This window comes from Odontesthes bonariensis, chromosome 17, assembly GCF_027942865.1.
Source record: "Odontesthes bonariensis isolate fOdoBon6 chromosome 17, fOdoBon6.hap1, whole genome shotgun sequence".
Taxonomy (NCBI): Eukaryota; Metazoa; Chordata; class Actinopteri; order Atheriniformes; family Atherinopsidae; genus Odontesthes; species Odontesthes bonariensis.
In genome coordinates, this window is record NC_134522.1 from 2,983,754 (window position 1) to 3,011,618 (window position 27,865).

At 40.2% G+C, this 27,865-nt stretch overlaps 1 protein-coding gene across 1 annotated transcript in view; it reads left to right on the forward strand.

Annotated features, from left to right (window-relative positions):
* The window catches only part of gabra2a (gamma-aminobutyric acid type A receptor subunit alpha2a), a 49,019-nt gene that overhangs the window by 13,694 nt on the left and 7,460 nt on the right, over positions 1-27,865 (forward strand). The window contains exons 5-9 of the mRNA XM_075448559.1: positions 11,630-11,850; positions 13,680-13,762; positions 15,300-15,443; positions 17,024-17,176; positions 27,672-27,766. Coding sequence (XP_075304674.1) covers positions 11,630-11,850; positions 13,680-13,762; positions 15,300-15,443; positions 17,024-17,176; positions 27,672-27,766 — 696 coding nt within the window. The remainder of the gene's footprint in view (positions 1-11,629; positions 11,851-13,679; positions 13,763-15,299; positions 15,444-17,023; positions 17,177-27,671; positions 27,767-27,865) is intronic.

Sequence of the window (27,865 nt, forward strand, 5' to 3'; positions counted from 1 at the left end):
GGCATCTCTTTTTATGGGTTTTCTGGTCAGACTCCGGGCAGATTGCTGGGTCTTCCTCTGGGAGAGAAAGCTGCTGTTTGACCCATTAAACCGCTGATTGATTACAAATGCTGGAATTATTCCAGCCGTTTATCAGGGAAACACTGCGAGGATGAGGGGGTGTTTTCTTCTGTGTTAGGCTCACCTTTCATTTCACATTTAAAGAATAAAGGTGAAATAATAATGAAGTCAAATGTCAAGAAAAAAGGTGAAATACCTGGAGGAATTAGATAAAAGTTGAATGTATTGAAGTATACGTGTGACCTACAAACTGAAGAGTAAATTATGCCACATTATTAGTTTAAATACCGTTTGGTGTTTTTCATCCTGCCACACTTGGGATTGGTACTAAATCAATTATCTGTTTTTTTTTTATTTGAAGTCTTTTTGTTTTGGCTGTTTTACCCAGAGGTGGGTAGAGTAGCCAAAAATTGTACCCAAGTAAAAGTACTGTTACTTCAGAATAATATGACTCAAGTAAAAGTAAAAAAGTGCTTGTTGAAAAAACTCCTCAAGTACTGACTAACTGTTGAGTAACGTCTGATTTATTTGTTAACACAAGCATTCAATCAGACAGACAAAAATACTAAATAATCATCTTTAGGCCAATTAGAGTTCATCCAATTGATAAAATAAATTAAAATGAATTAATTAATTAAAAAATAGCTTATATTAAAATAATCCAGGTAAATTCAAGAACTTTAATAAAAACTAAAAGAGACTTAGGAAATGTTTAAAACATATGTAACCCATATGTAACCTAAAAAACAAACATTCACCTATCCATGGGGGAAAAACGAGTTTAGGAAACTTAGCGCTACATGTTTCCTCAAGTTAGATGTTGAGTTTCTGCTGAAATGTGCGTTTGTTTTGGTTGCCACAGAAGACACATAATGTAGCTGCTGTTTCTCACTCTTTGTAAGGTAAACATGCTTTCAGTATGAGGCCTCGTCTGCGTCTTCATTTCCCACCGTTGGTTCTGACATTTTTCATCTGTTTCTTTGTTTGTTTGCTACGACTGCTAATGCTAAAGCTAACTCGTCCCGCCGCTGAGATCGAGTACGGTCACGTGACCAGACTGCACGGCTGCGTCTGATTGGTGGAACACAGTCAGGTGGTAGAGCCTTTGGCGGAAGTCTCTCTCTCTGTCAGAATAAAACATTAAAATGAGGCGTACGCGGGGGGATAAAAATAATGAGGCGTAGAATACCAAAGAGGTAAGAAGAAAAGTAACCAGCTCATTGTAGCCTAATGTAGCGGAGTAAGAGGACAGTTTCTGCTGCACACATCTACTCAAGGAAAAGTAAAAAGTATAGAGATTTAAAACTACTCCTAGAAGTATAATGTTTTCAAAAACTTACTCAACTAAATGTAAATGTTTTTATGGAGGGAGAGTCTGCAATAAGCTGCAGTTTAATGTTCTGAACCTGAGGAAAAACAGTGAAACTCTGAGCTGAGTGCAGCTTTAAAGCCTCACAGCGATGGCCGAGTCACTCTTTGTGTGTTTTTTATCTAAAAACATCACTGCTGCTCGAGCTGGTCCATTACTGAACTCATGTCTTATGGCCGGGGATGATTCTGGTGACAGCATCATGCCACGGAGCTATAAAAAACAGAGTTTAGTCCGAGCAGATCGCCGTGTAAACGGACTGTTGATCTTATTTTTGTCCATAAATCTGCCTCAGATGATCCCGCCTCCCCGGGCCAGTTTGAAGGCGGTTACATACGTTCAGCTGATGAAATCTTCCGGAGAGACAAGGACCTGCCAGCACGGCTTGTCCTGTTGCCATTGGAAACCCAGCCAGTCCAATCAGCAGAGCGATGACATGGCAAGGGTCAGAGAGTGTTATTAAAAATGATATCTGATCATCCGCCTCCATCCAGCTGTGCTGTGAAGCTGGTGATCTATCACATATTAAAATATGCATGATCATTATCATATATTAGCTATGAAACCCGCTGGATTCATTCATTCATTAATTAATGTTTTTTTCTCTTTTCATCTGTTAACAAACATCATAACAGCCAGGACGGAGAACCTTCTCCCGGTCTGTGACGTTTCCTTTATTATTCTTTGCAAAAGGTGCTTGAAAACTCATGAAATTTTGCGAGCGCCACCTGCCAGTCGACGGCATGAAAGAATCTAAACTTTATATTTTTGGGAGTCGCTCATTGACTCTGTAGGGCCCCCTACGATGCTTAAAAATGGTCCCCGCATAGGGGTTAGTTTCACGTGGGACGACAAAATTCGGTACACTCATTCATCATGCCCAGACGCACAAAAAAGTCTCATGCCGCCATGGTCCCACGTCCACAGGAAGGCGGCCATTTTGGATGGAAGGTGCGTTTTGGTGCCATTGTTGCCTGATTCCACGCCTTGCATAAGATCGAACTCGTCCTACAGATTTAATGCTACAGACTTCAAACTTGGCCAGGTTACTCTTAAGACATGGGGGGAAATCAAGGAGAAACATTTTCAAACCTCAAAGGGCGTGGCCGTGGCAACGCCTCAAAGTTTGATGACTCGCCATCACTCGCCATAAAAAATGAAGTTGCTTATAACTCCCACATACATTTTCCAATCTGTCCCAAACCTCATACGGTGAATGCTGGACCCAGCCTGAACGCGCACATATAAGATAGTGACATCCACCTATAGCGCCACCTGCTGGTGGTTGGAAACGTCTTTTTGTTTCCACACCTCGCATTCGATCGAACTCCTCCTACAGATTTAAAGGTAACAGCTTCAAACAGACCAGGTTACTCTTAATTGTTAATTGTTTTTATTTTAGATTTAGTGTTCCAGCTTTTTTTGGAACATGTTACAGACCTGAAATGTAAAAAATGGATTTAAATCAATGAAGGAAATTGATGATGAGACAAAGCTGAAATATCTTGTGTTCATACACTGGAAAAAATGCCCCTCCAAAAATAAGTAAAAAAACAACAAATAAAAGACGTTTTTGCTTGAAATAAGCAAAAAAAATCTGCCAATGGAACTAGTGAAAATTGGCTTGTCCAGATTTCTTGAAATAAAATGTGATATTTAGGACTTTTGAGATAAAAGTGGTCTTGAAATTAGCTTAAAAACTTCTTCAAATGAAAAAAAAAAGCTTGTTTCATATGATATGTGACTCAAAACAATTTGTTTTCAAGACTTTTTCATTTAACAAGATATTCCAGATGTATTGTCTTCAAACAAGTCCCTATATCTGGCTGAAATAGAACTTGTTAGGCAGTTGTGTCTTATATTAAGTGTAATGAGATACTCAATGAGACAAATATACTTGGTAAGATTTAGATTTTTTCCAGTGTGCTGTGTTGCTCTGCCGCGATTCTCTTAGCTGATCAATCAACTGATCCGACAGCTCAGAATATTTATATATCTGGTGGATTGTACCTTTTTTTCTTTAGATAGAGCCTTCTGATAGATTATTGAAACTAACTTAACAACAATAAAAGCAAATTCCCCAGAGGAATGGAATGGATGTGCATAAAGGGCCATTTCACTGCATTTTTTTGCATTTTTTTCGTCCTAAACAGGGTCCTGTATGGAAACCACAATAGTAAGACTGCTCAAATCTGGATGGAATTATTCTAAAGAGGCTGTAGATTCATTAAAACCTTGTTTGGGATTTGTGAAACCTTTTTCTGATTTGTGAAAATGCAGAACAGGGCCATTTTACTTTTTCATTTCACAAGATATTCCAGATGTATTGTCTTCAAACAAGTCCCTATATCTGGCTGAAATGGTACTTGTTAGGCAGTTGTGTCTCATATTAAGTGTAATGAGATATTTGGACTAGAAATGAGACAAATATACTTGGTAAGACTTTGATTTTTTCCAGTGTAACTGTAATTTCTCCCTGAAAATCTTTCTTTCAGCTGCGGTTAAAGTCACGACTGCTTTTTTCCCCCCAGACTGTTACACGGTCACAGTTAAACATCAACATCCAGTTCTGTGACATCACGCACAGAAACACATGCTCCTTCCAGCCTTAAAAGCCATTCTCCAACCCCACCTGGCTCTCCTCAAATATTGAAGCGCCACAAAGATGGAAGTGGTTGTGAGCCCCTGAAAAGGAAGGAAGAAGAGATGGTCTCATATTTAATACATGCCATGTCTCCATCAAAATTGCAGCAGATAATTGCACTCCAGCGCCGTGTCTATTCTTTCTCTGCCTCTGAAACACATTCCTTGAGCGCGTGCACGCCAACACACACAAACCTTCTCCCGATAGATTGGATGCCGCTCGCTCTGCCTGGCTGTTTGTGGATGTTTCCCTGCGCTCGATTGTTTGTGCTCATGCAAATTCTGTGAAAGCAGAAGCACGGAGAGACACTTCAGAGAAGCTGATCCGTGAACACCGAGGAAATCTGTGCATTGAGGGGAACGTTTCCTCCGTTTGTGTTAACGCCGCCGCCAGAAAGACGGGTAATAATACCAATGCTTCCACCATAAAGCCTCTCCTCTTTGATATTCTGCACGCCACTCTGTTATATAGCTTTTCACATTTTGCGGGCAGGGGATCCTGGGTGGGTGCACTGGAAAAAATGCCCGTCCAAAAATAAGTAAGAAAAACAACAAATAAAAGACGTTTTTACTTGAAATAAGCAAAATAAATCTGCCAATGGAACTAGTGAAAATCGGCAGGTCGAGATTTCTTGAAATAAGATGTGATATTTGGGACTTTTGAGATAAAAGTGATCTTGAAATTAGCTTAAAAACCTCTTCAAATGTAAAAAAAAAGCTTGTTTCATATGATATGTGACTCAAAACAATTTGTTTTCAAGAATTTTTCATTTAACAAGATATTCCAGATGTATTGTCTTCAAACAAGTCCCTATATCTGGAAAAAAAATCTAAATCTTACCAAGTATATTTGTCTCATTGACTATCTCATTACACTTAATATAAGACACAACTGCCCGTGCCTAAGTACCATTTCAGCCAGATATAGGGACTTGTTTGAAGACAATACATCTGGAATATCTTGTTAAATGAAAAAGTCTTGAAAACAAATTGTTTTGAGTCACATATCATATGAAACAAGCTTTTTTTTTTACATTTGAAGAGGTTTTTAAGCTAATTTCACGTTCACTTTTATCTCAAAAGTCCTAAATATCACATTTTATTTCAAGAAATGTTGACAAGCCGATTTTCACTAGTTCCATTGGCAGATTTTTTTGCTTATTTAAAGCAAAAATGTCTTTTATTTGTTGTTTTTTTTACTTATTTTTGGCATATTTTTGGCATTTTTTCCAGTGTAGAGTAACTGTCATAATCTCTACCTTGTATTTTAAAGATTCAGTAAGAACTCGAGCTTCTTAAGTAAAATTAAACATTTTATTAACGTAATTTACTTCGGTTTCCTCATATAATTTAAATGTTTGATAGTTGTATGTACATAAACCTAGAAATACTACATAAACTTTACTCTGAAAGTGTATCGTTAAAATCTACTAAGTTACTTCATAACAGCAAATACTACAGATATATAACATTTACTTAAAATGTAAGATGTATTGTATTAAAACAAGTCCCTATATCTGGCTGAAATAGAACTTGTTAGGCAGTTGTGTCTCATATTAAGTGTAATGAGATACTCAATGAGACAAATATACTTGGTAAGATTTAGATTTTTTCCAGTGTGTGTTGGGTGGAGGTACGGCGTGCGGGCGCGGTCCCGTGAGACTTACCCACCCACCCACTGCAAAGATAAAAAAAACATTCAGCTTCTGAGGGTTCAACAGAAGATTTCTTGTTTTTCTGATCAGAGGAGATGAAAGAACTTTTTTTTTTTCCCTCATCAGCGGCGGAGTATCCCGAGTTCTCCGATGTGCGCATCAATATTTATAATGACGTGAACGGGGAGAGTCGAGTGCATGTGAGCTCAGCGAGATGAAGACGCTTCTTATTTTTTCTTTGTGTCGAATACAAATGCCGGGAAGTTTTCTGAAATGCAACAGAAACTTAAAGCAAAGCCTTAAAACCAGAGGTGGAAAGAGTAAAAGTAAAAGTACAAAGTATTCTAGTCCCAGAGGTGGGTAGTAATGAGTCACATTTAGTTTAGTATGTTTTTGAAAACATTATACTTCTAGGAGTAGTTTTAAATCTCTATACTTTTTACTTTTACTTGAGTAGATGTGTGCAGCAGAAACTGTCCTCTTACTCCGCTACATTAGGCTACAATGAGCTGGTTACTTTTCTTCTTACCTCTTTGGTATTCTACGCCTCATTATTTTTATCCCCCCGCGTACGCCTCATTTTAATGTTTTATTCTGACAGAGAGAGAGACTTCCGCCAAAGGCTCTACCACCTGACTGTGTTCCACCAATCAGACGCAGCCGTGCAGTCTGGTCACGTGACCGTACTCAATCTCAGCGGCGGGACGGGTTAGCTTTAGCATTAGCAGTCGTAGCAAACAAACAAAGAAACAGATGAAAAATGTCAGAACCAACGGTGGGAAATGAAGACGCAGACGAGGCCTCATACTGAAAGCATGTTTACCTTACAAAGAGTGAGAAACAGCAGCTACATTATGTGTCTTCTGTGTCAACCAAAACAAACGCACATTTCAGCAGAAACTCAACATCTAACTTGAGGAAACATGTAGCGCTAAGTTTCCTAAACTCGTTTTTTCCCCCATGGATAGGTGAATGTTTGTTTTTTAGGTTACATATGGGTTACATATGTTTTAAACATTTCCTAAGTCTCTTTTATTTTTTATTGAAGTTCTTGAATTTACCTGGATTATTTTAATTTAAGCTATTTTGTAATTAATTAATTCATTTTAATTTATTTTATCAATTGGATGAACTCTAATTTGCCTAAAGATGATTATTTAGTATTTTTGTCTGTCTGATTGAATGCTTGTGTTAACAAATAAATCAGACGTTACTCAACAGTTTTCACCGAGCACTTTCTTACTCTTACTCAAGTAATTATTTGGATGACTACTTTTTACTTTTACTTGAGTCATATTATTCTGAAGTAACAGTACTTTTACTTGAGTACAATTTTTGGCTGCTCTACCCACCTCTGGCTAGTACTAGAGTACAATTCACGCAGGATCACCAGAACTGGAGAATAGAAGATTGAAAAAACGTTGCCTGGTCTGATGAGTCTCGATTTCAGTCGCAGTCGAATTAGTGGCGAAACGGAAAATTTCCGCCACTAGTACCGGATAATTTTGGTTTAATTTTTAGACCCCCTAGGAGTTGAAATTTAACGTTTCAATGCAAAATTAGCTTTTTATGCAAGATTAATGTGCGTACGCTCACACACGAACACAGCCATGGGCCACTAGCCTGGGTGCCAGCCGAACTTAGCCCCGCCCCTAAAAGTTTTGGTGGGGAAGTTGGGTCTGGCTCTGCTCAGTTGGGAAATCATTATGCCCGACCAAGAATGGGTCGACCCAATCAGATTGCCAGGGCGGGGTTTATACGATGATGGTCAGATGATCAACAGGGACATTATCGACTACGTCACTAAAGAGCGCTTGGTTTGACTTCGTTTGAAACAAACATGGCTGCCGCTGGAGAGCTAGGGTGTGTAGATTCTGCCATCGAGTCTGTTCTACAGGATCTCCACATTGCATTCGTTTTGAAAGACGAACAGAGGAACACGATAAAGGCTTTTATCGATAGAAAACATGTTTTTGCCGTCCTTCCTACAACCAGTGTGTCTCACTTAATCTACGTCACATACTACGTTGCTCTGATTGGTTGTAGGTCTGTCCAATTGAGCGAAGAGGCATTTTTTCTCCTGGTTCGGTTGAAACACGCCCCATACCCAAATCTCTATCCAGCGGTATCAGACTCACATTCTGACTAGAATCGTGAGTATGACGTAGTCAGGCTAATGGGCCACACCCTCCACCTTAATACAGCCTGGATTTCTTCTTTGCTTCTCCCATGAGTCTGTTTACCCAAAGTGCCCCCCCTGCTGGCCTCCAGCTGCTATTGCTTCTTCTAATAAGAAGTAAGAAGCAGTGATGAAGCTCATGGTTACAAAACTTAATGAACTTAATGAATGAATGAGTCTCAGTTTGAAAGACTGAAATAAATCTTCCATCTTAATGTCTGGACTGAAGTTTCAGGGAATCTTACAGGAAGTGATTCAGTGATTAGTCACATGAGCTGTTGCCTCCTCATGTCCCACCAGCAGACTGCCAGTTCCCAGCGGCAGTCTTAATTTAGTCGTATTGACTTCCCACCACGCAGGCCGTCTGCTCTCAGAAGGTTTGGGAGGCTCCAGTGACAAACATCTGTCCAGTGAGCTGCTGCAGATCACTGATGGTGACCCAAATATCCTGCCATGTGTTTGGACCGTGCGTCTCCACTGAAGGGTTGTTTCCAGTAATCTGCTTTGTGGTTTTCTGCTCGTATTATTTGAATATCTAAATGATTTATTTGGGGTTATTCTCAGCGGGGTAAACGTTTGCAGCTCCTGGTGTAAAAACTTGACGACGGAGAAGCGCTTCCTCTCGGATGGAGGGGAGAGGACTGTGATTTTGATGCAAACTGCGGCTGGCAGCGGCCTCGGGCGGCGGCCGGATCTGAGGCTGACGGACGGGTCTGATCCGGTCTGATCCGGGACAGGTGTCACATTGGGCCAAACTGCGAACACACAAAAAAAAGCGAGCTTGTCCTTCCTCTCCAGTCGAGCCCTCGGTCTCACATGGAGCTTTTTTTTTGTGTTCAAGATCAACGTAAACGCTCTTTAAATCATTTTGGACGGAGTTCTTTTGCAGCAGAACCAGGGGCGTGTCTACAAAGTTTTGATTGGGGGGGCCAAGGCTGGGAAATGGAAAAAAAATGGAAATAATCATCTTTATTTTACCTTTGGTGCCTTTTTGTTTCCTTTAATGACCAACTTTGATATTAACTAAGGCTGGGCAACGATTAAAATGTTTAATCTAATTAATCACATGATTTCCCTGATTAATCACGATTAATCGCATTTGTACGCAGAATCCAAAAATGAATCCAAAAGTAGTGTATAGCTTTTAGCATTTAGCTTTATTTTAAATGTGCTGCCATATGAATGAAAGTGCCATAACATTTGTTGTGCAAACACACTTTTAACATCAGCATCTTTCTGTAGTTTTTATGTAGAAGCCTCGCTCCACTGTCTGTTTCCTTGAATGACTTGCTGCTATCAGTTGTGTGTTTTGCCTTTAAGTGATATTTTAGACTGGAACTACTACGCTGAGAAGACAATTCAACTTGGCAGTGTTTACAGATGACTTTGGTTCTGTCGACTCCGCCGTCTGGAAGAACTTTAAAATGAAAATGGCCGAGTAAAAGTTCCGTACCCTTCTCCATGTTTGGTGGATCCGCCGATTACTTTCTTTTCCTGTTCCACAGCAGACAGCAACAGACTTTTACAAAATAAAAGCCTGTGAGCAGCAGACTTTTACAGAATAAAAGCCTGTGAGCAACAGACTTTTACAGAATAAAAGCCTGTGAGCAACAGACTTTCACAAAATAAAATAAATTTAAAAAAAAGCTGCGTTAATACACGATAAAATATTTATAGGCGATAATTAACAATTAATAATTAACGAGTTAACGCGATAATAACGAGCCCTATTAAAAACATGAATTTAACTTACATTTTGATTACACACTATATCCAATTTATATTTTGCAACCTATCGAAATTGAAGTTGCCTATGCCTTAATGCAAGAATAGAGCAGCATAGAACTTTAAAAAAAAATAATGAGATAATATTAAACAGGGCTCTAGAGTGTGACCAATTAGGTCGCATATGCAAGCAATGGACCCTGGGGGCTGCAGAATGAAGCTTTGCTTTCAATACGGTTTCGATTGTAGGCTGGCTTACGGAAGCGTTAGCATTAGCGTCGTTAGCCGTCCACAGACCAGGTGGCCATGCATGCTCGTTGTGTTGCCCGTGTACTTGACCTTCGCGAGACAGTTCTTGCAGATTGCAAAGTCTTTATCAAGTGCTGTTCCATTCTCAGTATTGTAAAAGCCGAAGTGGGCCCAGACTTTAGATTTAAAATTTGCATCTTTCACGTGTTTTTCCCCCCGGTAACCCTCCTTGCGCTTTTCCCTTCTTTTCTTTTTCCATTTTCTCCTTCTTCTTTTCTACCGCAGTCAACTTCTCATTCATGAGTAGTGATGCTGTAAATCAAAATTGTGGCAGGGTTTTGTGAGACAATCCATTTAGAGCGGCTGTATGTTTATTGTTTGAATATCGATATTTGGTGCCAGTTTATCGATAACGTCCCGCAAGACGAAATATCGTGATCAGGGCTCTAAATTAACTTTTTTGATCACCAGCCAATGTGGCTCGTAAGTTTCTGAAGTTACCAGCAAATCAGAATTTCCACCAGCCACATATTTTTCTGTGCAAAAAAGACAGATGAGACCCACTGAATTCATTTGATCAATTTATTAACTAAAGCTTTAAATTCATTTTACAGTGAAATTGGGAATGTATATCCAATTAAAGCAATTACAATAATTAAACTTATGCACATACAGAACTTATTCTAACATTTCATTACTCCTCAACCCTCACAGACTATTCAGGGTCACATTTTTTGTACATAAAAAAATAACTTTAAAACTGATTTATATTCATGTGAACCCTGAATCTACAAAAATTTAAATATTTAACAGCTTTCTAACCATGTTTTAGTGCAGATAATGCACAAAATTAAACACAAAACTATGTGCAGAGACTAATTATGAGGGGGATACTGTGAAATGCTTAAACATCGTCCGAGCTCTCTGAACTGTCTTCGGACCCGTCTAAATCAGTTCCATTTTTCCCTTTTCTCACAAAGTGTGGCCGGCGTGTTTCGCGAGGTTCATTATCATCCTCCTTCCCTCCTTTGGCAGGCATATCTTTTCTCTTCACGGCCGGCTGTCCCAACCATCGCCACATTTTGTTCGTGTTTGCGTCTGTATTTGTGTTTGCACCGGCGTCTATCGTATTTCCAAACCAAGAGTGAGCCACTCCCGCTCCCCTAGTACGGCAGCCTCGGCAGATGCGTTCCCATAGAAACTGCGCTCGCGCGTCCCGCGCATAGACTGTGTATAATAATTTCGCGTCCCGCGAAATAGATGGTAAAGTTCCTCATTTATCATCGGCCAAGCCGGCCAGTGAGTTTTTTTTAATACACGCCAAAAATAACTTTCACCCGCATTTGGCGGGTTGGCGGGTGTTAATTTAGAGCCCTGATCGCGATATATCTTAGGCTACCTTTACACGGAAACGATCAGTGGAGCGTTTTCAAGAATTCCACTCTGGAGGGCGGTTTCACTTTTTTGCGTTTTCATGCCCCCAAAACGCCGTTTCCATCTAAACGATATAGTGCATCCGCAAAAAGGTTTTGCGTTTTTAACCCGTTTTCGTTTCCGTGTAAAGTGCCCCTTAATATCGATATTTTGGCACACCCCTATTATTTTCTATAGAGAAAGGAGCTTAAATTGTAATTCAATCTGGACAGAAGCTCCTCTGGACGAGCGCAGAAAGAAATGATTCCCGACACCCTGAACGTGAAAAGAAAAGCTAATCGAACAGATTGATCACACAGGTTCATGTCCCACCAGGAGTACACCGTGGACGTCTTCTTCCGTCAGAGCTGGAAGGACGAGCGGCTGAAGTTTCACGGGCCGATGAACATCCTGCCCCTCAACAACCTGATGGCCAGCAAGATCTGGACCCCCGACACCTTCTTCCACAACGGGAAGAAATCCGTGGCCCACAACATGACCATGCCCAACAAGCTGCTGCGGATCATGGAGGACGGCACGCTGCTCTACACCATGAGGTAGCCTCGCTCGCTTTTTCTTTACCTGGAGGTGTTCTCATCACGATTTACAGTCTGTCCCCCGCAGCCTTTCTCAGATCACTGCGGTGTTCTTAGTGTTTGTGTTGCTCCTCCCTGGAGAATAAAGCCTCCGCTGTGAAGGATTTACGGGATCTTCTGGCAGGAATGCAATATAACATTAATTACTGTGTTTCCTTCTGTGTGGATGGCTGTGAAAGTAAGAAAGCAGCTACTGTGTTACCTCAGAGTGGGTGATTTATCTCTACAGATGGCACAAGACTTCTTCCACTGCACTGGAAAAAATGCCCCTCCAAAAACAAGTTAAAAAAAACAACAAATAAAAGACGTTTTTGCTTGAAATAAGCAAAAAAAATCTGCCAATGGAACTAGTGAAAATCGGCTTGTCCAGATTTCTTGAAATAAAATGTGATATTTGGGACTTTTGAGATAAAAGTGATCTTGAAATTAGCTTAAAAACCTCTTCAAATGTCAAAATAAGCTTGTTTCATATGAAATCCGATTCAAAACGATTTGTTTTTAAGACTTTTTCGTTTAACAAGATATTCCAGATGTATTGTCTTCAAACAAGTCCCTATATCTGGCTGAAATAGAACTTGTTAGGCAGTTGTGTCTCATATTAAGTGTAATGAGATACTCAATGAGACAATTATACTTGGTAAGATTTAGATTTTTTGCTCTGACGCGATTCTCTTAGCTGATCAATCAACTGATCCGACAGCTCAGAATATTTATATATCTGGCGGATTGGACGTTTTTTTCTTTAGATAAAGCCTTCTGATAGAATATTGAAACTAACTTAACAACAATAAAAGCTAAATTCCCCAGAGGAAAGTTCTTTTGTTACATTAAATGGATGGGCATAAAGGGCCATTTCACTGCATTTTTTGCATTTTGATCGCTCTAAACTCGATCCTGTATGGAAACTACAATAGTTACACTGCTCAAATCTGGATGGATTTATTCTAAAGAGGCTATAGATTCATACTACTTCCATACTACATACTGCATACTACATACTGTATACTACCATACTGCATACTACATACTGATCGATCAGACAGTATGCAGAGCGTTTACCCACAATGCATTTCGCTCCTGCCCGAGCCGAAATCAGCCGGCCTGAAGCTGATTTCTCTTAAGCTCTAAACTCTGTAAACTTTAGCAACATTTGAAACATTTTCAGGTGAGAAAGTAGTCGTTTAGATCCCCAACGTGTTGAAAACCTGACAAAATACCGGCTGTTTACAATTTTGTTCCCACGAATTCGGCGCTACTAAAGCTAGCCGCAGTGAGCTAACGCACTTCCGGTTATTTTCACAAAATAAAATACCCGTTGCCTTTTATCATAGGGAAAGCCATTACCATACAATTGGTGCTTTTGTTTTGAAAACAGGAAGTGAACCTACCCTCGTTGTAGCTAGCTTGAAACTGCCGTTTTGACAGGAAATGACGATCGGCGACGTCACGTTACGTTGCATCTTGGGTAGTTTGAGTATGAGTAGTAACCTCATGATGCATACCCAACATTTAGGAGAATCTAGTATGCATCCAGGAACTTCTGCTTACTCAAACTCACATACTAACTCAAAAAGTTAGCAGGAGGAGTAGGAGAAGTATGCGGTTTCGAACACATCCAATGACTTCACAATCTCTTAAATCTCACCTGGAGGTGTTTGTTGGTGTTCATGACGTGAAGCAGCATCTGATATCAGAGTTTTCTTCAAGCCTGTGAACTCATAACGTAGAGAAATGACTGTTGGAAGATTTTTTCAGAATGAATTAGATTTGAATGAAGTGTTTCCTCTCAGGTTAACGGTTCAGGCCGAGTGTCCCATGCACCTGGAGGACTTCCCCATGGACTCACATTCGTGTCCCCTGAAGTTCGGCAGCTGTAAGTCAACAGATTTACAAGATGCTCATGCTTTCATCCGTCTGTTCGCTCTTTGAATAGACGGGAAACTGGAGCGTTATGCATCCATCTCCAGTAAAGCTAAGCCCCACACTCGTTCAGTTGGAAGGTTTTCCAGGTAAATCCAGCCTCAGATGAAAAACAACACATGACACGTTACATTGGTCATTATTTATTGAACAGAAACTGGGATGAAATGCGCAGCGTTTGATCAAAGGTGGGTTTTACAGCACGTGTTTTTGGTTCAGAGTTAATTTGGAGATGAATCCTGATCAAACACATTTCAGCGAGAACAAAGTCTCTGCTGCTAAATAACAGAGTGTGTGTTGAATATGAACGACCGGCGTATTGATCTGTGCGAAGTGGCGGCTAAGCAAGCTAATGCTTTAGTTGCCGAGCAGCTGAACTGGGGAAGTAGAGCCCGACGCGCTGGTTGTGCAAATAAGCTTCCAGATGATCCACATTTGCGTTTGCTTGTTTATTCACTTGTCTTGCTTCAAAGGTTAAAACGTCACAGTATTCCATCAATGAAATCGTTAAAATCCATACATAGCGATAGAAGCCAGGTGTGTAAAACGTGCGTAAAGTGCCAAAGTGCTGTGCAAACTAAAGCTTAAAGGATAACTGCGGTATTTTCAACATTAAGCCTCTTTTATGAGTCGTCTGCAGTGTTTTAGAACCCCCCTCACCGCTTTTTTTGATGTTTACTGCTGTCTCCGGTATTTGCCTAATTTTGATTCTTCTCTACCTGCTTCAGAATGGCAAGTCATGCGCATGTCCAAAAAGGTTCGTAAAAGCACCATAAACGTCCGTTTTCAAAATCATCAACTCACCGGAGTGGTTACTGGTGTGCACTGGTAATCCATATCAAATTTCGTGGCGAAAAGTTGCTTCTGTCGTGTTTTATTTGACATTTTGTACTGGATGTTCGTTGATATTACTCCGCCACCGCTAAGAAAATAGTGCGAGCATGAACGAGCTGCCAAATAAAACACGACAGAAGCAACTTTTCGCAACGAAATTTGATATGGATTACCAGTGCACACCAGTAACCACTCCGGTGAGTTGATGATTTTGAAAACGGACCTTTATGGTGCTTTTACGGACCTTTCTAGACATGTGCATGACTTGCCATTCTGAAGCAGGTTGAGATGAATCAAAATTAGGCAAATACCAGAGACAGCAGTAAACATCAAAAAAGCGGTGAGGGGGGTTCTAAAACATTGCAGACGACTCATAAAAGAGGCTTAATGTTGAAAATACCGCAGTTATCCTTTAATGTTGAAAATACCGGAGTTCCCCTTTAAGATGTAGCGTAGACCACGCAAGCGGTCAGCAAAAGTAGGCCTCCCCAGTCATCTCATACTAGTGATTGAACCTTCCATCTCCCCAGCGCCCAGGTGAAATACAAAATTATCACCACGTGACCCAATCTACTCACGTCACCACCCAAGCATGTCAATCAGTCCCAAACTCAAATCTGTCCGTAACACTGTGTTTCGTTTCCGACTAAAATCAGATGCCTACACCAAGGCCGAGGTCACGTACATCTGGACGAGGAACGCATCGCAGTCGGTGGACGTGGCGGCCGACGGATCCAGACTGAACCAGTACGACCTGGTGGGTCAGACCGCCGGGAAGGAGACCATTAAATCCAGTACAGGTGAGCAGAGTCTGGGAATCCCAGGGCTGTGTGGCTCAATTATCCCAACGATTAATGACAACAACAATGTTTAACAACTGCGAAGGTGTCTCCTCCATTTAAAGCTGCAGTCTGCAACTCTTTTTCAAGCATAATGCCTGGAACTGTCCGGGGATTCTGAAAGTAGTACATTAAATACCCCAATACAAAAAAAATGAGTTCTCTAGGTCCCCTATATGTCCCGCTAGGTCCCTCCAAAGCCAGCAGGTTTGTTTACAAAATTGCAGACCGGACCGGTAAAAGGTAACCAATCAGGTTACGAGCTGGGCTCTGCTGCCTGTCAATCACCGATTGTGCACGCGCGATACGAGGTAGGCTCGTCCCCACGCTTATTTATCTGGACTATTGAACTTCATTACGGGCTAGTCTACTTACTGTGTCTTCCATGATCGCAAATGACAGGTGAGTTGATGAATGATTAGTCGTATACGCGCATCTGGCGTGCACGTAGACGTGCACGAGTTCTCATGTGTTTTGATGGGGCGGGACAGGAAGTTGAATAACTTTTTATTTTTCGGTTAAAAAATAAGCATTTCTTGCATTTTGCGACTACGGAGGTCACCGTTTTCAACTTCAAGCGTTCTGATAGATCATGTAAACTCTTAAAATGCCAAAAATTAGGACTTTACGTATGACAACAACAAATCCTGCAGACTGCAGCTTTAAGAGGCCGTTTGTTCGTTAGACACCACCTAGTGGTCAGGTTGGGAACAGCAACACTGCTTCTCTATCAGCTGAATTACACTCATTTGGGATAAAACTAGGGCTGGGCGAGTTAACTCGTTATTATCGCGTTAACAAGATATTCCAGATGTATTGTATTAAAACGAGTCCCTATATCTGGCTGAAATAGAACTTGTTAGGTAGTTGTGTCTTATATTAAGTGTAATGAGATATTTTGACTAGAAATGAGACAAATATACTTGGTAAGACTTTGATTTTTTTCCAGTGTGGTTCAGAACATTTGATCATAATTTAAGTTTTTAATCATTTATGTTTTGACTCATTGACTTGCAAAATTAAGCACGCACCCATGCACAACTCCCACTGATGAGCCTCCTCTCGCACTAATTTAAATGGAGATGTTGGTGTTGAATAAAGAGCCTGATTATCATGCGTTTAGTACAGTGTGAACAGCGCGCTCACACACACTAACGTTGGTATTTCACGCCTGAAATGTTCGGTAGAACAGCTGCTGGTTCCACAGGTCACTGCATGTAGATTAAAGTCTTTGGATTCAACTGAATCAGAAGTAAAAGAAGAATCTGATTTGTTAAGTTTCTCGGTGTGAGATACAGAACTGATCCAGCCCTCGTTTCTTTATTTATTTCCAGGAAACATGTCTTATAAACGCCACGAGGCCCGCCGAGCATTAACCCAAATATCACAATAAAAGCCTGGTGCTGCCTGGTGAATGTTCAGTTATATCAGGAACAGGTCGAGCGGTCAATAAATCATGATTTTCCTCTTTCACGATGTGTTTATAATGCATGAAACAGAGTATTGTGCACGGCTGACACACATGTCCGTGTTGCTGCCAGGTGAATACACAGTCATGACGGCTCACTTCCATCTGAAGAGGAAGATCGGCTACTTTGTGATCCAGACGTATCTGCCCTGCATCATGACGGTCATCCTCTCGCAGGTCTCCTTCTGGCTCAACCGGGAGTCGGTGCCGGCCAGGACCGTGTTCGGTGAGTAATACCAGTGATTATACACTCAGAATGGGAAGCAATGGCTGCTTCAATACATTCAGGAACAGAGTCAAACATTTTGGACAGCGAATCTGGGAGTTTTCAATGGTTTCTCCATCAGAACCTGCTTCGGTTCATTCAGAGATGGTGGCAGGGGGAGCTGTTCTTTTCCTCGTTTGATTATGTTAAAGATCTGGTGCTTGTGGGGGCCAAGTGTTCCACACACTGCTGTGTTTTTCAGGAGTTTTTACTGTCTGAATCTATGCTTTGCTCCCTGGTAGATGGCTCCACCGCTTGGAAACAGTTACAGTGACAAATTCACTGAGATCAGGGGTCTCAAACTGATCCGTGAAAGGGCCGGTGTGGCTGCAGGTTTTTGTTCCGACCCTGCAGCAGCACAGCTGACTGGTTTCATTCAATCAACTGAACTGGTTAAGACCATGGCTGTGTTCGAAACCGCATACTACTCCTACTACTCCTACTAACTTTTTGAGTTAGTATGCGAGTTTGAGTAAGCGAGAAGTTCCCGGATGCATACTAGATTCTCCTAAATGTTGGGTATGCATCATGAGGTTACTACTCATACTCAAACTACCCAAGATGCAACGTAACGTGACGTGGCCGATCGTCATTTCCTGTCAAAACGGCCGTTTCAAGCTAGCTGCAACGAGGGTAGGTTCACTTCCTGTTTTCAAAACAAAAGCACCAATTGTATCGTAATGGCTTTCCCTATGATAAAAGGCAACAGGTATTTTATTTTGTGAAAATAACCGGAAGTGCGTTAGCTCACTGCGGCTAGCTTTAGTAGCGCCGAATTCGTGGGAACAAAATTGTAAACAGCCGGTATTTTGTCAGGTTTTCAACACGTTGGGGATCTAAACGACTACTTTCTCACCTGAAAATGTTTCAAATGTTGCTAAAGTTTACAGAGTTTAGAGCTTAAGAGAAATCAGCTTCAGGTCGGCTGATTTCGGCTCGGGCAGGAGCGAAATGCATTGTGGGTAAACGCTCTGCATACTGTCTGATCGATTAGTATGCAGTATGCAGTATTCAGTATGTAGTATGCAGCATGGAGTATGCAGTATGGAGTATGGAGTATGCGGTTTCGAACACAGTCCTTCAGTGAATCAGGTGTGCTCCTGCCCGAGCCGAAATCAGCCGGCCTGAAGCTGATTTCGCTTAAGCTCTAAACTCTGTAAACTTTAAAAACACATCTAAAGAAACACTTGAACACAAAGTGGAGCTGTCGCATTTTAAAGCAGGCAAAAAGTGCATATTCTTAAAATATTCAAAGATGTTACACAGACTTGACTTCTTGATTTTACTCTGACCCTTCTGCTGAACATCTGTTCCGTCTCCATGGTGAACATGCAGCTTTCAGCCTCTTCAAGTCCACTCGTCCTTCGTCAGCTCTTAGGATCGCCATGACCTGGATGACTGAAACGCTGCTCCGTAAAGATGCTCCGTATTTTGAAAATGTGGATTAAAGCTCTTATTCATTAAGGGTTCCTCACAGTAGTACCGGAGGCCGGGGAAACACTATGAAGCGTAACTACATGGTTAGAAAATGAATCTCTGATGGTTTTTTTCGGGCCAAAACCAGCTACCTTAATTTAACCTTAACATAACATTTGCACAAATATCATCGTAGTACAATATAATGTAAATTATCCATATACCCTATATTTCTTATTGGTTCAGTCTGCTCAGTTAAATTTATTTTTACCTTTATTGTTAAATGTACAAATCTATTTTTATTTAGTTTACTGATGTTCATTATTATTATTATTAGTATTACTATTATTATTATTATTATTATTATTATTATTTACCCTACTCTTCATACTGTAGATTTGTATATAGTTAATGTTTATTCTCTATTTTTATTCTATGTCTATTCTAATTCTATTCTATTTATTCTATTTTCTTGTTTTTCCTTTATTGTTTACATATTTTATACTGTATGCTGCTGCAACACAATAATTTCCTAAATTGGGATGAATAAAGTATCTATCTATCTATCTATCTATCTATCTATCTATCTATCTATCAAATTAGAGAAAGAGAAATTCATCTAGCTTCAGTAACTGATTAATTTAGTCAGGTGTCTTTAAGGAAGGTATGTTATGACCAATAGAAGTACATATAGGTTGGTCCAAGTTCAGAGCCCTGTGGGACGCCGTAACTAACATTTACATGCACAAACTGAAATCTATCAGATAAATATGACTCAAACCAGTTAAATGAGCATCCTGCATACTACATACTGCATACTGCATACTACATACTACATACTACATACTACATACTGCATACTGCATACTGCATACTGCATACTACATACTGCATACTGCATACTGCATACTGCATACTACATACTGCATACTACATACTACATACTACATACTCATCGATCAGACAGTATGCAGAGCGTTTACCCACAATGCATTTGGCTCCTGCCCGAGCCGAAATCAGCCGGCCTGAAGCTGATTTCTCTTAAGCTCTAAACTCTGCAAACTTTAGCAACATTTGAAACATTTTCAGGTGAGAAAGTAGTCGTTTAGATCCCCAACGTGTTGAAAACCTGACAAAATAACGGCTGGTTACAATTTTGTTCCCACGAATTCAGCGCTACTAAAGCTAGCCGCAGTGAGCAACGCACTTCCGGTTATTTTCACAAAATAAAATACCCGTTGCCTTTTATCATAAGGAAAGCCATCACTATACAATTGGTGCTTTTGTTTTGAAAACAGGAAGTGAACCTACCAGGGGCGCCGCTAGGGATTTTGGGCCCCATGAAAATAATTTTTACTGGGCCCCTCAAACAGCCGGCCAGGAGGTCGGTGAAAATTTGTGATGCTATTTTACATAAAACTATGCATTTTAATGGTATTTCTGACTATCGTTCCCATATTTGTGAAAAAAGAAACATATGACAGCTGAGGTAGGTAAACACTGAGCACAAGGAATCCAATGGAATTAATTTATTTGCTGCAACACTGATACTCTGATTCTAAACTCTAAATTAGGCTACCTGAAAAATACAAAACATAAACGTAATGTTTCCAAAACAAATAAAGTTATTGTTACCAGTAAATTGTAAATAAAATATATTTGTGATTATAAGTTAGTTAATAACTTAGTGTCATATTATTTTTTGCCAGTATTATAATTTTATTAGGGCCTCTCTGGGCCCCTCTTAATCATGGGCCCATAGAATCCTTCTCCTTTTACCCCCCTGTTCGGCGCCCCTGGAACCTACCCTCGTTATAGCTAGCTTGAAACTGCCGTTTTGAGAGGAAATGACGATCGGAAACGTCACGTTACGTTGCATCTTGGGTAGTTTGAGTATGAGTAGTAACCTCATGATGCATACCCAACATTTCGGAGAATCTAGTATGCATCCGGGAACTTAAAAACAGTTAAAGTTAGTAGGAGTAGTAGGAGAAGTAGGAGAAGTAGGCGGTTTCGAACACAGCCAAACTCTTTATATCGGCCATTATTCTGCAAATGGGTAGTTAGTCATTTTAAACAACTTTGTCTAAAGACTTTAGAGATAAAAGAAAGGTTAGATATAGGTCTGTGGTTGGTTAAAGCATCCGGATCAAGAGGAGACTTCTACAGAAGGGCTATAATTAAAGCTAACTTCAAGGCCTGTGGAAAGAGAGACTGATCTGATTAATTACAGAGGTGTGGATAAAGGTTAAAACATCCTTAAAGAATACAATTAGGATGGGCGCCAGCAGGACTTCCTGTGTAGTTCTGTGTGTTGCAGCTGACAGGTGAACATTTTATCAGCTGCCTGCAGCTACAGTAGCTCATGAAGAAGAGAGTTGGTTTTATTTTCCATTTGTTAGATTCTCAGTGATTCGGTTTCCCAATCTGTCCTCTGCAGCACAGGACGTGTTGGTGAACCGTCGGCTGCAACAAACAGGGCAGAGGGGGAGGTTGTGATGTGACGGATCCATTAAATACAGTTTAAATCCTATTTAACGTTAATCAGTTTTTGTGTTTCAGCAGTAACATCCTTCCGTAAACTGGTTGATTTTTGGATCATTGTTAAAACTTTATTACGTGTTGATTAGGGCTGGGCCAGTTAACTCGTTATTATCGCGTTAACGCGATAATTATTCAACGCCGATACATATTTAATCGTGCATTAGTTTTTTGTTTTTTTAAATTTATTATTTTTTGAGGCTTTTGTGCCTTTAATGGAAAGTTCAGAGAGACAGGAAGCAGGGGGAAGAGAGAGGGGGAACAACACGCAGCACAGGACTATCCAATGCGGGACTCGAACCGGGTTTATATTTTGGCTTTTTTTTTGTAAAAGTCTGTTTCTCACAGGCTTTTATTTTGTAAAAGTCTGTTGCTCACAGGCTTTTATTTTGTAAAAGTCTGTTGCTCAGGCTTTTATTTTGTAAAAGTCTGTCGCTCACAGGCTTTTATTTTGTAAAAGTCTGTCGCTCACAGGCTTTTATTTTGTAAAAGTCTGCTGCTGTCTGCTGTGGAACAGGAAAAGAAAGTAATCGGCGGATCCACCAAACATGGAGAAGGGTACGGAACTTTTACTCGGCCATTTTCATTTTAAAGTTCTTCCAGACGGCGGAGTCGACAGAACCAAAGTCATCTGTAAACACTGCCAAGTTGAATTGTCTTCTCAGCGTAGTAGTTCCAGTCTAAAATATCACTTAAAGGCAAAACACACAACTGATAGCAGCAAGTCATTCAAGGAAACAGACAGTGGAGCGAGGCTTCTACATAAAAACTACAGAAAGATGCTGATGTTAAAAGTGTGTTTGCACAACAAATGTTATGGCGCTTTCATTCATATGGCAGCACATTTAAAATAAAGCTAAATGCTAAAAGCTATACACTACTTTTGGATTCATTTTTGGATTTTGCGTACAAATAAGATTAATCGTGATTAATCAGGGAAATCATGTGATTAATTAGATTAAAGAATTTAATCGTTGCCCAGCCCTAGTGTTGATTATAAAGAACCTTTTTCGATGATACCATGTCTCATAATGTAAGTTTATTAGAGGAATAATGTAAATTTGACACGGCACAGAAAGCAGCATGAACTAATCATTACACCTTGTTTTATGACTTAATTTCTTCATATATTCACACAAAGCGCCCTACTTATTGGCTGCGATACTTTGTGGCAGAAGAAGGAAGCTCTTTTGTTGGCTTGCTTTGTCCGAATTGTACATTTCAGCCTGAAAATGTCACGTTTCACCTGAAACAAAAGCCTCCTCTGTCTCTGGGGACCATCAATATCCAAACTCAAAATTGTCAATACACGTGGCCATGAGTGGCCCGGAGTGTTCTCTGGGGAAATTATGACCTGAAAGAGGTTCAGGGATGAGTCATCCCTTAAATAGGCTGCAAACCATGTACAGCAAATGAGCTGCTGTGTATGTTTAAGTTGCAGAAATTTGATTTGCCAATGCTTTGATTTCTGGGTCTGTAGGTGGAGTTGATCTTCTAATAAAATAGAAACTGGACATGAATTTCAGGGCAGCGTTTTGAAGACAGATGTGGGAGTGAATTCATATCTAAATTAGCTTAAATTAATCAATTTTTGTATTTCCTTGTGATTAGTTTCATGTAAGATTGCGTTTTTCTGTAAAATATAAAACAAAATAAGACGAAACCCCAGTTTTCACCCAAAAATAGATATTTCTGTGTTTAATTTACTGCCTGTCGTCTGTAGAGATCATCACATGTTAACGACCCGTCTCATTTCCATATTTTTATGTCATATTTAATTCATCTCCATTCAACTGCCGCGTTTCCATCATAAATGAAGTGAAAACATGGACGAGCGCAGCGACAAGCCCTCCGATTAGTCTCGAATAAGAAAAGAAAATGCTGGTAACAGTAAAAAGCAACACAATGAGAATAAAAACAAGTTTCCATGTTGCTCGAGTCCTAGTTAGAGGTTCCATCTCAGTTTTCCAGTGTAAAGAATAAAAGGGGCTCAGAGGTGGGCAGAGCAGCCAAAAATTGTACTCAAGTAAAAGTAAAAAGTACTAATCCAAATAATTACTTAAGAGTAAAAAGGTGCTCGGTGAAAAATCTACTCGAGTACTGAGTAACTGTTGAGTAACGTCTGATTTATTTGTTAACACAAGCATTCAATCAGACAGACAAAAATACTAAATAATCATCTTTAGGCCAATTAGAGTTCATCCAATTGATAAAATACATTAAAATTAATTAATTAATTACAAAATAGCTTATATTAAAATAATCCAGGTAAATTCAAGAACTTCAATAAAAAATAAAAGAGACTTAGGAAATGTTTAAAACACATGTAACCCATATGGAACCTAAAAAACAAACATTCACCTATCCATGGGGGAAAAACGAGTTTAGGAAACTTAGCGCTACATGTTTCCTCAAGTTAGATGTTGAGTTTCTGCTGAAATGTGCGTTTGTTTTGGTTGACACAGAAGACACATAATGTAGCTGCTGTTTCTCACTCTTTGTAAGGTAAACATGCTTTCAGTATGAGGCCTCGTCTGCGTCTTCATTTCCCACCGTTGGTTCTGACATTTTTCATCTGTTTCTTTGTTTGTTTGCTACGACTGCTAATGCTAAAGCTAACCCGTCCCGCCGCTGAGATCGAGTACGGTCACGTGACCAGACTGCACGGCTGCGTCTGATTGGTGGAACACAGTCAGGTGGTAGAGCCTTTGGCGGAAGTCTCTCTCTCTGTCAGAATAAAACATTAAAATGAGGCGTACGCGGGGGGATAAAAATAATGAGGCGTAGAATACCAAAGAGGTAAGAAGAGAAGTAACCAGCTCATTGTAGCCTAATGTAGCGGAGTAAGAGGACAGTTTCTGCTGCACACATCTACTCAAGGAAAAGTAAAAAGTATAGAGATTTAAAACTACTCCTAGAAGTATAATGTTTTCAAAAACTTACTCAAGTAAATGTGACTTGTTACTACCCACCTCTGGTTCTGATAACGTCCTCCTCTGTTAATTAAGTTCCTGTTTCTCTTTTTTATTATTCCGCCAGTTTTCGGCACCTAACTACTCCTGCATACTTTCAGCTATTTCTACAATTTTGTTCTCAAAACGTTCAGCTCTTTCAGCAGATTCCTTCTATCATTTAACTTTTACACTTTTCAAGATATTCAACTTTTATTCAAATTTTCCCGTCATTCAAATGAATGGAAACTGCTTTCAGCTCTTCCAAATCATCTTCCTCTTTCCAACCTGACTATTTCTGCATGCTTTCAGCTGGAGACACCATTCAAACTTTAAATGGGTCACAAGACATTCAGCTATTATCTAATTGTTTCAGCTTTTTCAAATCTTCAGCCAATTTTGAAATGTGACAGTTTCAAAAACATGAACATTTTGCTCCTTCTTGATTTTTATGAATGAGCACAGTTTTTTTTCCTCAAATTCCTCTAACTTACATACAGTTTACTTAGAGAAACAAATGATACCTATGTTAAGTTTGGTAGTACACAAAAATCACAAAATCCCTTCAACCAATACCTTAGCAACAGTTTTTACTGCTATAATTGGACTATTTTCAGCTTTTTTAGCATGGTCAGCTATCCCCATTCAGCTCATAAGCATTCTCACTGCTGTTTTGCAGTTTCTAGTTCAAATAAATTAACTTGAATGGAGAATCTCCTCCTCCTCACATCCATGAATGCAAACTCTCAGGCACAAAGTATCTGCTGTAATTATTTAATGTGAAAAGACAGTTTGAGCCGCCCTCAAAGCAACAGTAAAACAGGATGAAGAGTCCAATAAAAACACACGAATGTGGTGGAGACACTAAAGAAAACCAATTAAACGTGTTTTACTTTGAAGTTGGGTTTAATATTAACACACGCTTTCTCTTTTAACACCTACCTACCTACCTCTGAGTGCCTTTTGGTTGCATCGTATATCCAGTAATGCTTCTTTTTCTCTGTTCTGATTCACGAGGGGACTTTTTATTGAAACACTTAGCTTCTGTATCACTTCACATCTTAATTACGGTGAGATGAAAACCAAAGAGTTTTCAGAGATTTGCACGACTGATTCTCCCTCCTGTGATTCATGGTGATGACATGTGGCCGTGGATATGTGTGTGTGTGTGTGTGTGTGTGTGTGTGTGTGTGTGCACATAGTGGGGAGTGCAACATGAAAGGGAAAGCACATTATCCTTTTACACCGTGTCGACACAGAAGGCGTAGCGTGAGCAGCAGGGAAGCAAAGCAGAGGCTTCGTTATTCAGATGCAGGTTTGAGTGTTAGGTTGTGAAAATGCTCAGAGTCCAACTAACGAGCTCTGCACAAAGAATCCAGGGAAACGACTCGAAGCATAAAATGCTCTTTTGGTCATGTTTTTGGTATATTCTGATGATGGGGTACGATTCAGGGACAATACGTTTAACTCAATGTCGTCTTATACAGAACTTCGATTCTTTATTTTTACACTCGAGATGAAAACATTTGGTTTGGCTTTGGTTATCTGCCTTTAAGTAGATGTTTTAATTAAAAAATATTATGTTAGCATTCAGGTATCCGTTTCTTTTTTGTAATGTTAGCTCTGTTAGCATTTAGGTATCCGTGTCTTTGTTTGTAATGTTAGCATTCAGGTATCCGTGTCTTTGTTGTAATGTTAGCATTTAGGTATCCGTGTCTTTGTTGTAATGTTAGTTCTGTTAGCATTTAGGTATCCGTGTCTTTGTTGTAATGTTAGCTCTGTTAGCATTCAGGTATCCGTGTCTTTGTTGTAATGTTAGCTCTGTTAGCATTCAGGTATCCATGTCTTTGTTGTAATGTTAGTTCTGTTAGCATTTAGGTATCCATGTCTTTGTTGTAATGTTAGCTCTGTTAGCATTCAGGTATCCATGTCTTTGTTGTAATGTTAGCTCTGTTAGCATTCAGGTATCCGTGTCTTTGTTGTAATGTTAGTTCTGTTAGCATTTAGGTATCCGTGTCTTTGTTGTAATGTTAGCTCTGTTAGCATTCAGGTATCCGTGTCTTTGTTGTAATGTTAGCTCTGTTAGCATTCAGGTATCCATGTCTTTGTTGTAATGTTAGCTCTGTTAGCATTCAGCTATCCGTGTCTTGTTGTAATGTTAGCTCTGTTAGCATTCAGGTATCCGTGTCTTTGTTGTAATGTTAGCTCTGTTAGCATTTAGGTATCCGTGTCTTTGTTGTAATGTTAGCTCTGTTAGCATTCAGGTATCCATGTCTTTGTTGTAATGTTAGCTCTGTTAGCATTCAGCTATCCGTGTCTTGTTGTAATGTTAGCTCTGTTAGCATTCAGGTATCCGTGTCTTTGGGTTACATGCTGCCATTCCGACATACCGACATTCCGACATTGACGTTCAATTGTCGGAATGGTGACATTTTTTTAAGAAATGAAACGTCCCGTCATTCCGAATTTCATTTTTTCTTTTGTCGGAATGGCGGTATGATTTTTTCTTTTCAACATACCACCATTCCGACACGCGATTTCAGCACCACACGCGTGGACAGCTCGCCATGCAATAATAGGGCTGCACCAGCTACAAATGCCCAAGAGAGAGACATTCCAACACGCAAGTCAAGCAAGACTGATCGCACCCACTCAGAAATTTACTGATGATGAGGGCTGACGAGGGGCTCGTTGTGTAGCCAATATTTCATTTGGCAGTGTAAAACGGATGCTATTTGTTTTTGTGACAATTGCCTCAATTTGTTTTACCTTAAACCACTGAGAATGCTGTCAAAGTGAAGCGGAGATGCGCATCGCAAAGACAGCACAGCACCAGAAAACCAGCAAATGCAATGTGTAGCCTATGTTACCGTGGGAGTTAAGATGCAAAAAAAGATCAAATCTTGTGCAAGTTTTTCGATATTAGGCCTATACAAATCAAATGGAATTCAATGAAAAGCTTCATGACGTATTTCAGTCATTAACAAGATCGCGGCCCACACAGAATCGGAGATGACTTCAATTAATTCATGCATGCCTTGTGCTTGTGGAGGGGACAGCAGGTTAGATAAATGCACGTGGCTGCAAAAGGAATACCAAATTTAAATGTTGGTTTTAGTTTTCAATTGGGGTGCGCAGAGTTACAATCTTCATCGCGCATTCAAGGCTGTGACAACTGTCGGAAGACACGCAACCTGCTGTTGTTAAAAATATTGCCCGTCGACATCTCCACAAAGGAAGGAGATCTCACACAGAACTTCCTCCCTGCTCGTAAAAAGAGCCACGGTTAAAGAAACCAGTGGGCACCTTAAAGTGCAATCCTCATAATCACTATGCAAACAAACAACACAACAACAAGATCCACATCAACAACAGCATTTTATTAACTTTTCATTCAAAATGAGGTAAATACAACTAAAATTAGCAACAAAAAACAAAACCCAACGATTTTAAAACAAGGCCTACTATTCAAAATTTACGATGCAGCGCTGGGCAGCGCTCCAGTACTGCTCCAGCGTCCTGCCTCCCCGCCTGTACTGTCTGCGCAGCCGCTGGCGCTCCTCCAGCTGCCTCCACTTGCGCCGCTGTGGTGGAGGTGGGTCCCCACCGGCCGCCCTGTGGCACTGGGACTCCACCAGCCGCTGTTCGTCTTTAAGGCGGCGGATGAAAACCCATAGCCGTGTTTTATTTTTATTTAATTAATTAATTTAATTAGATTGGAGATACTAATTAATACTGGGGG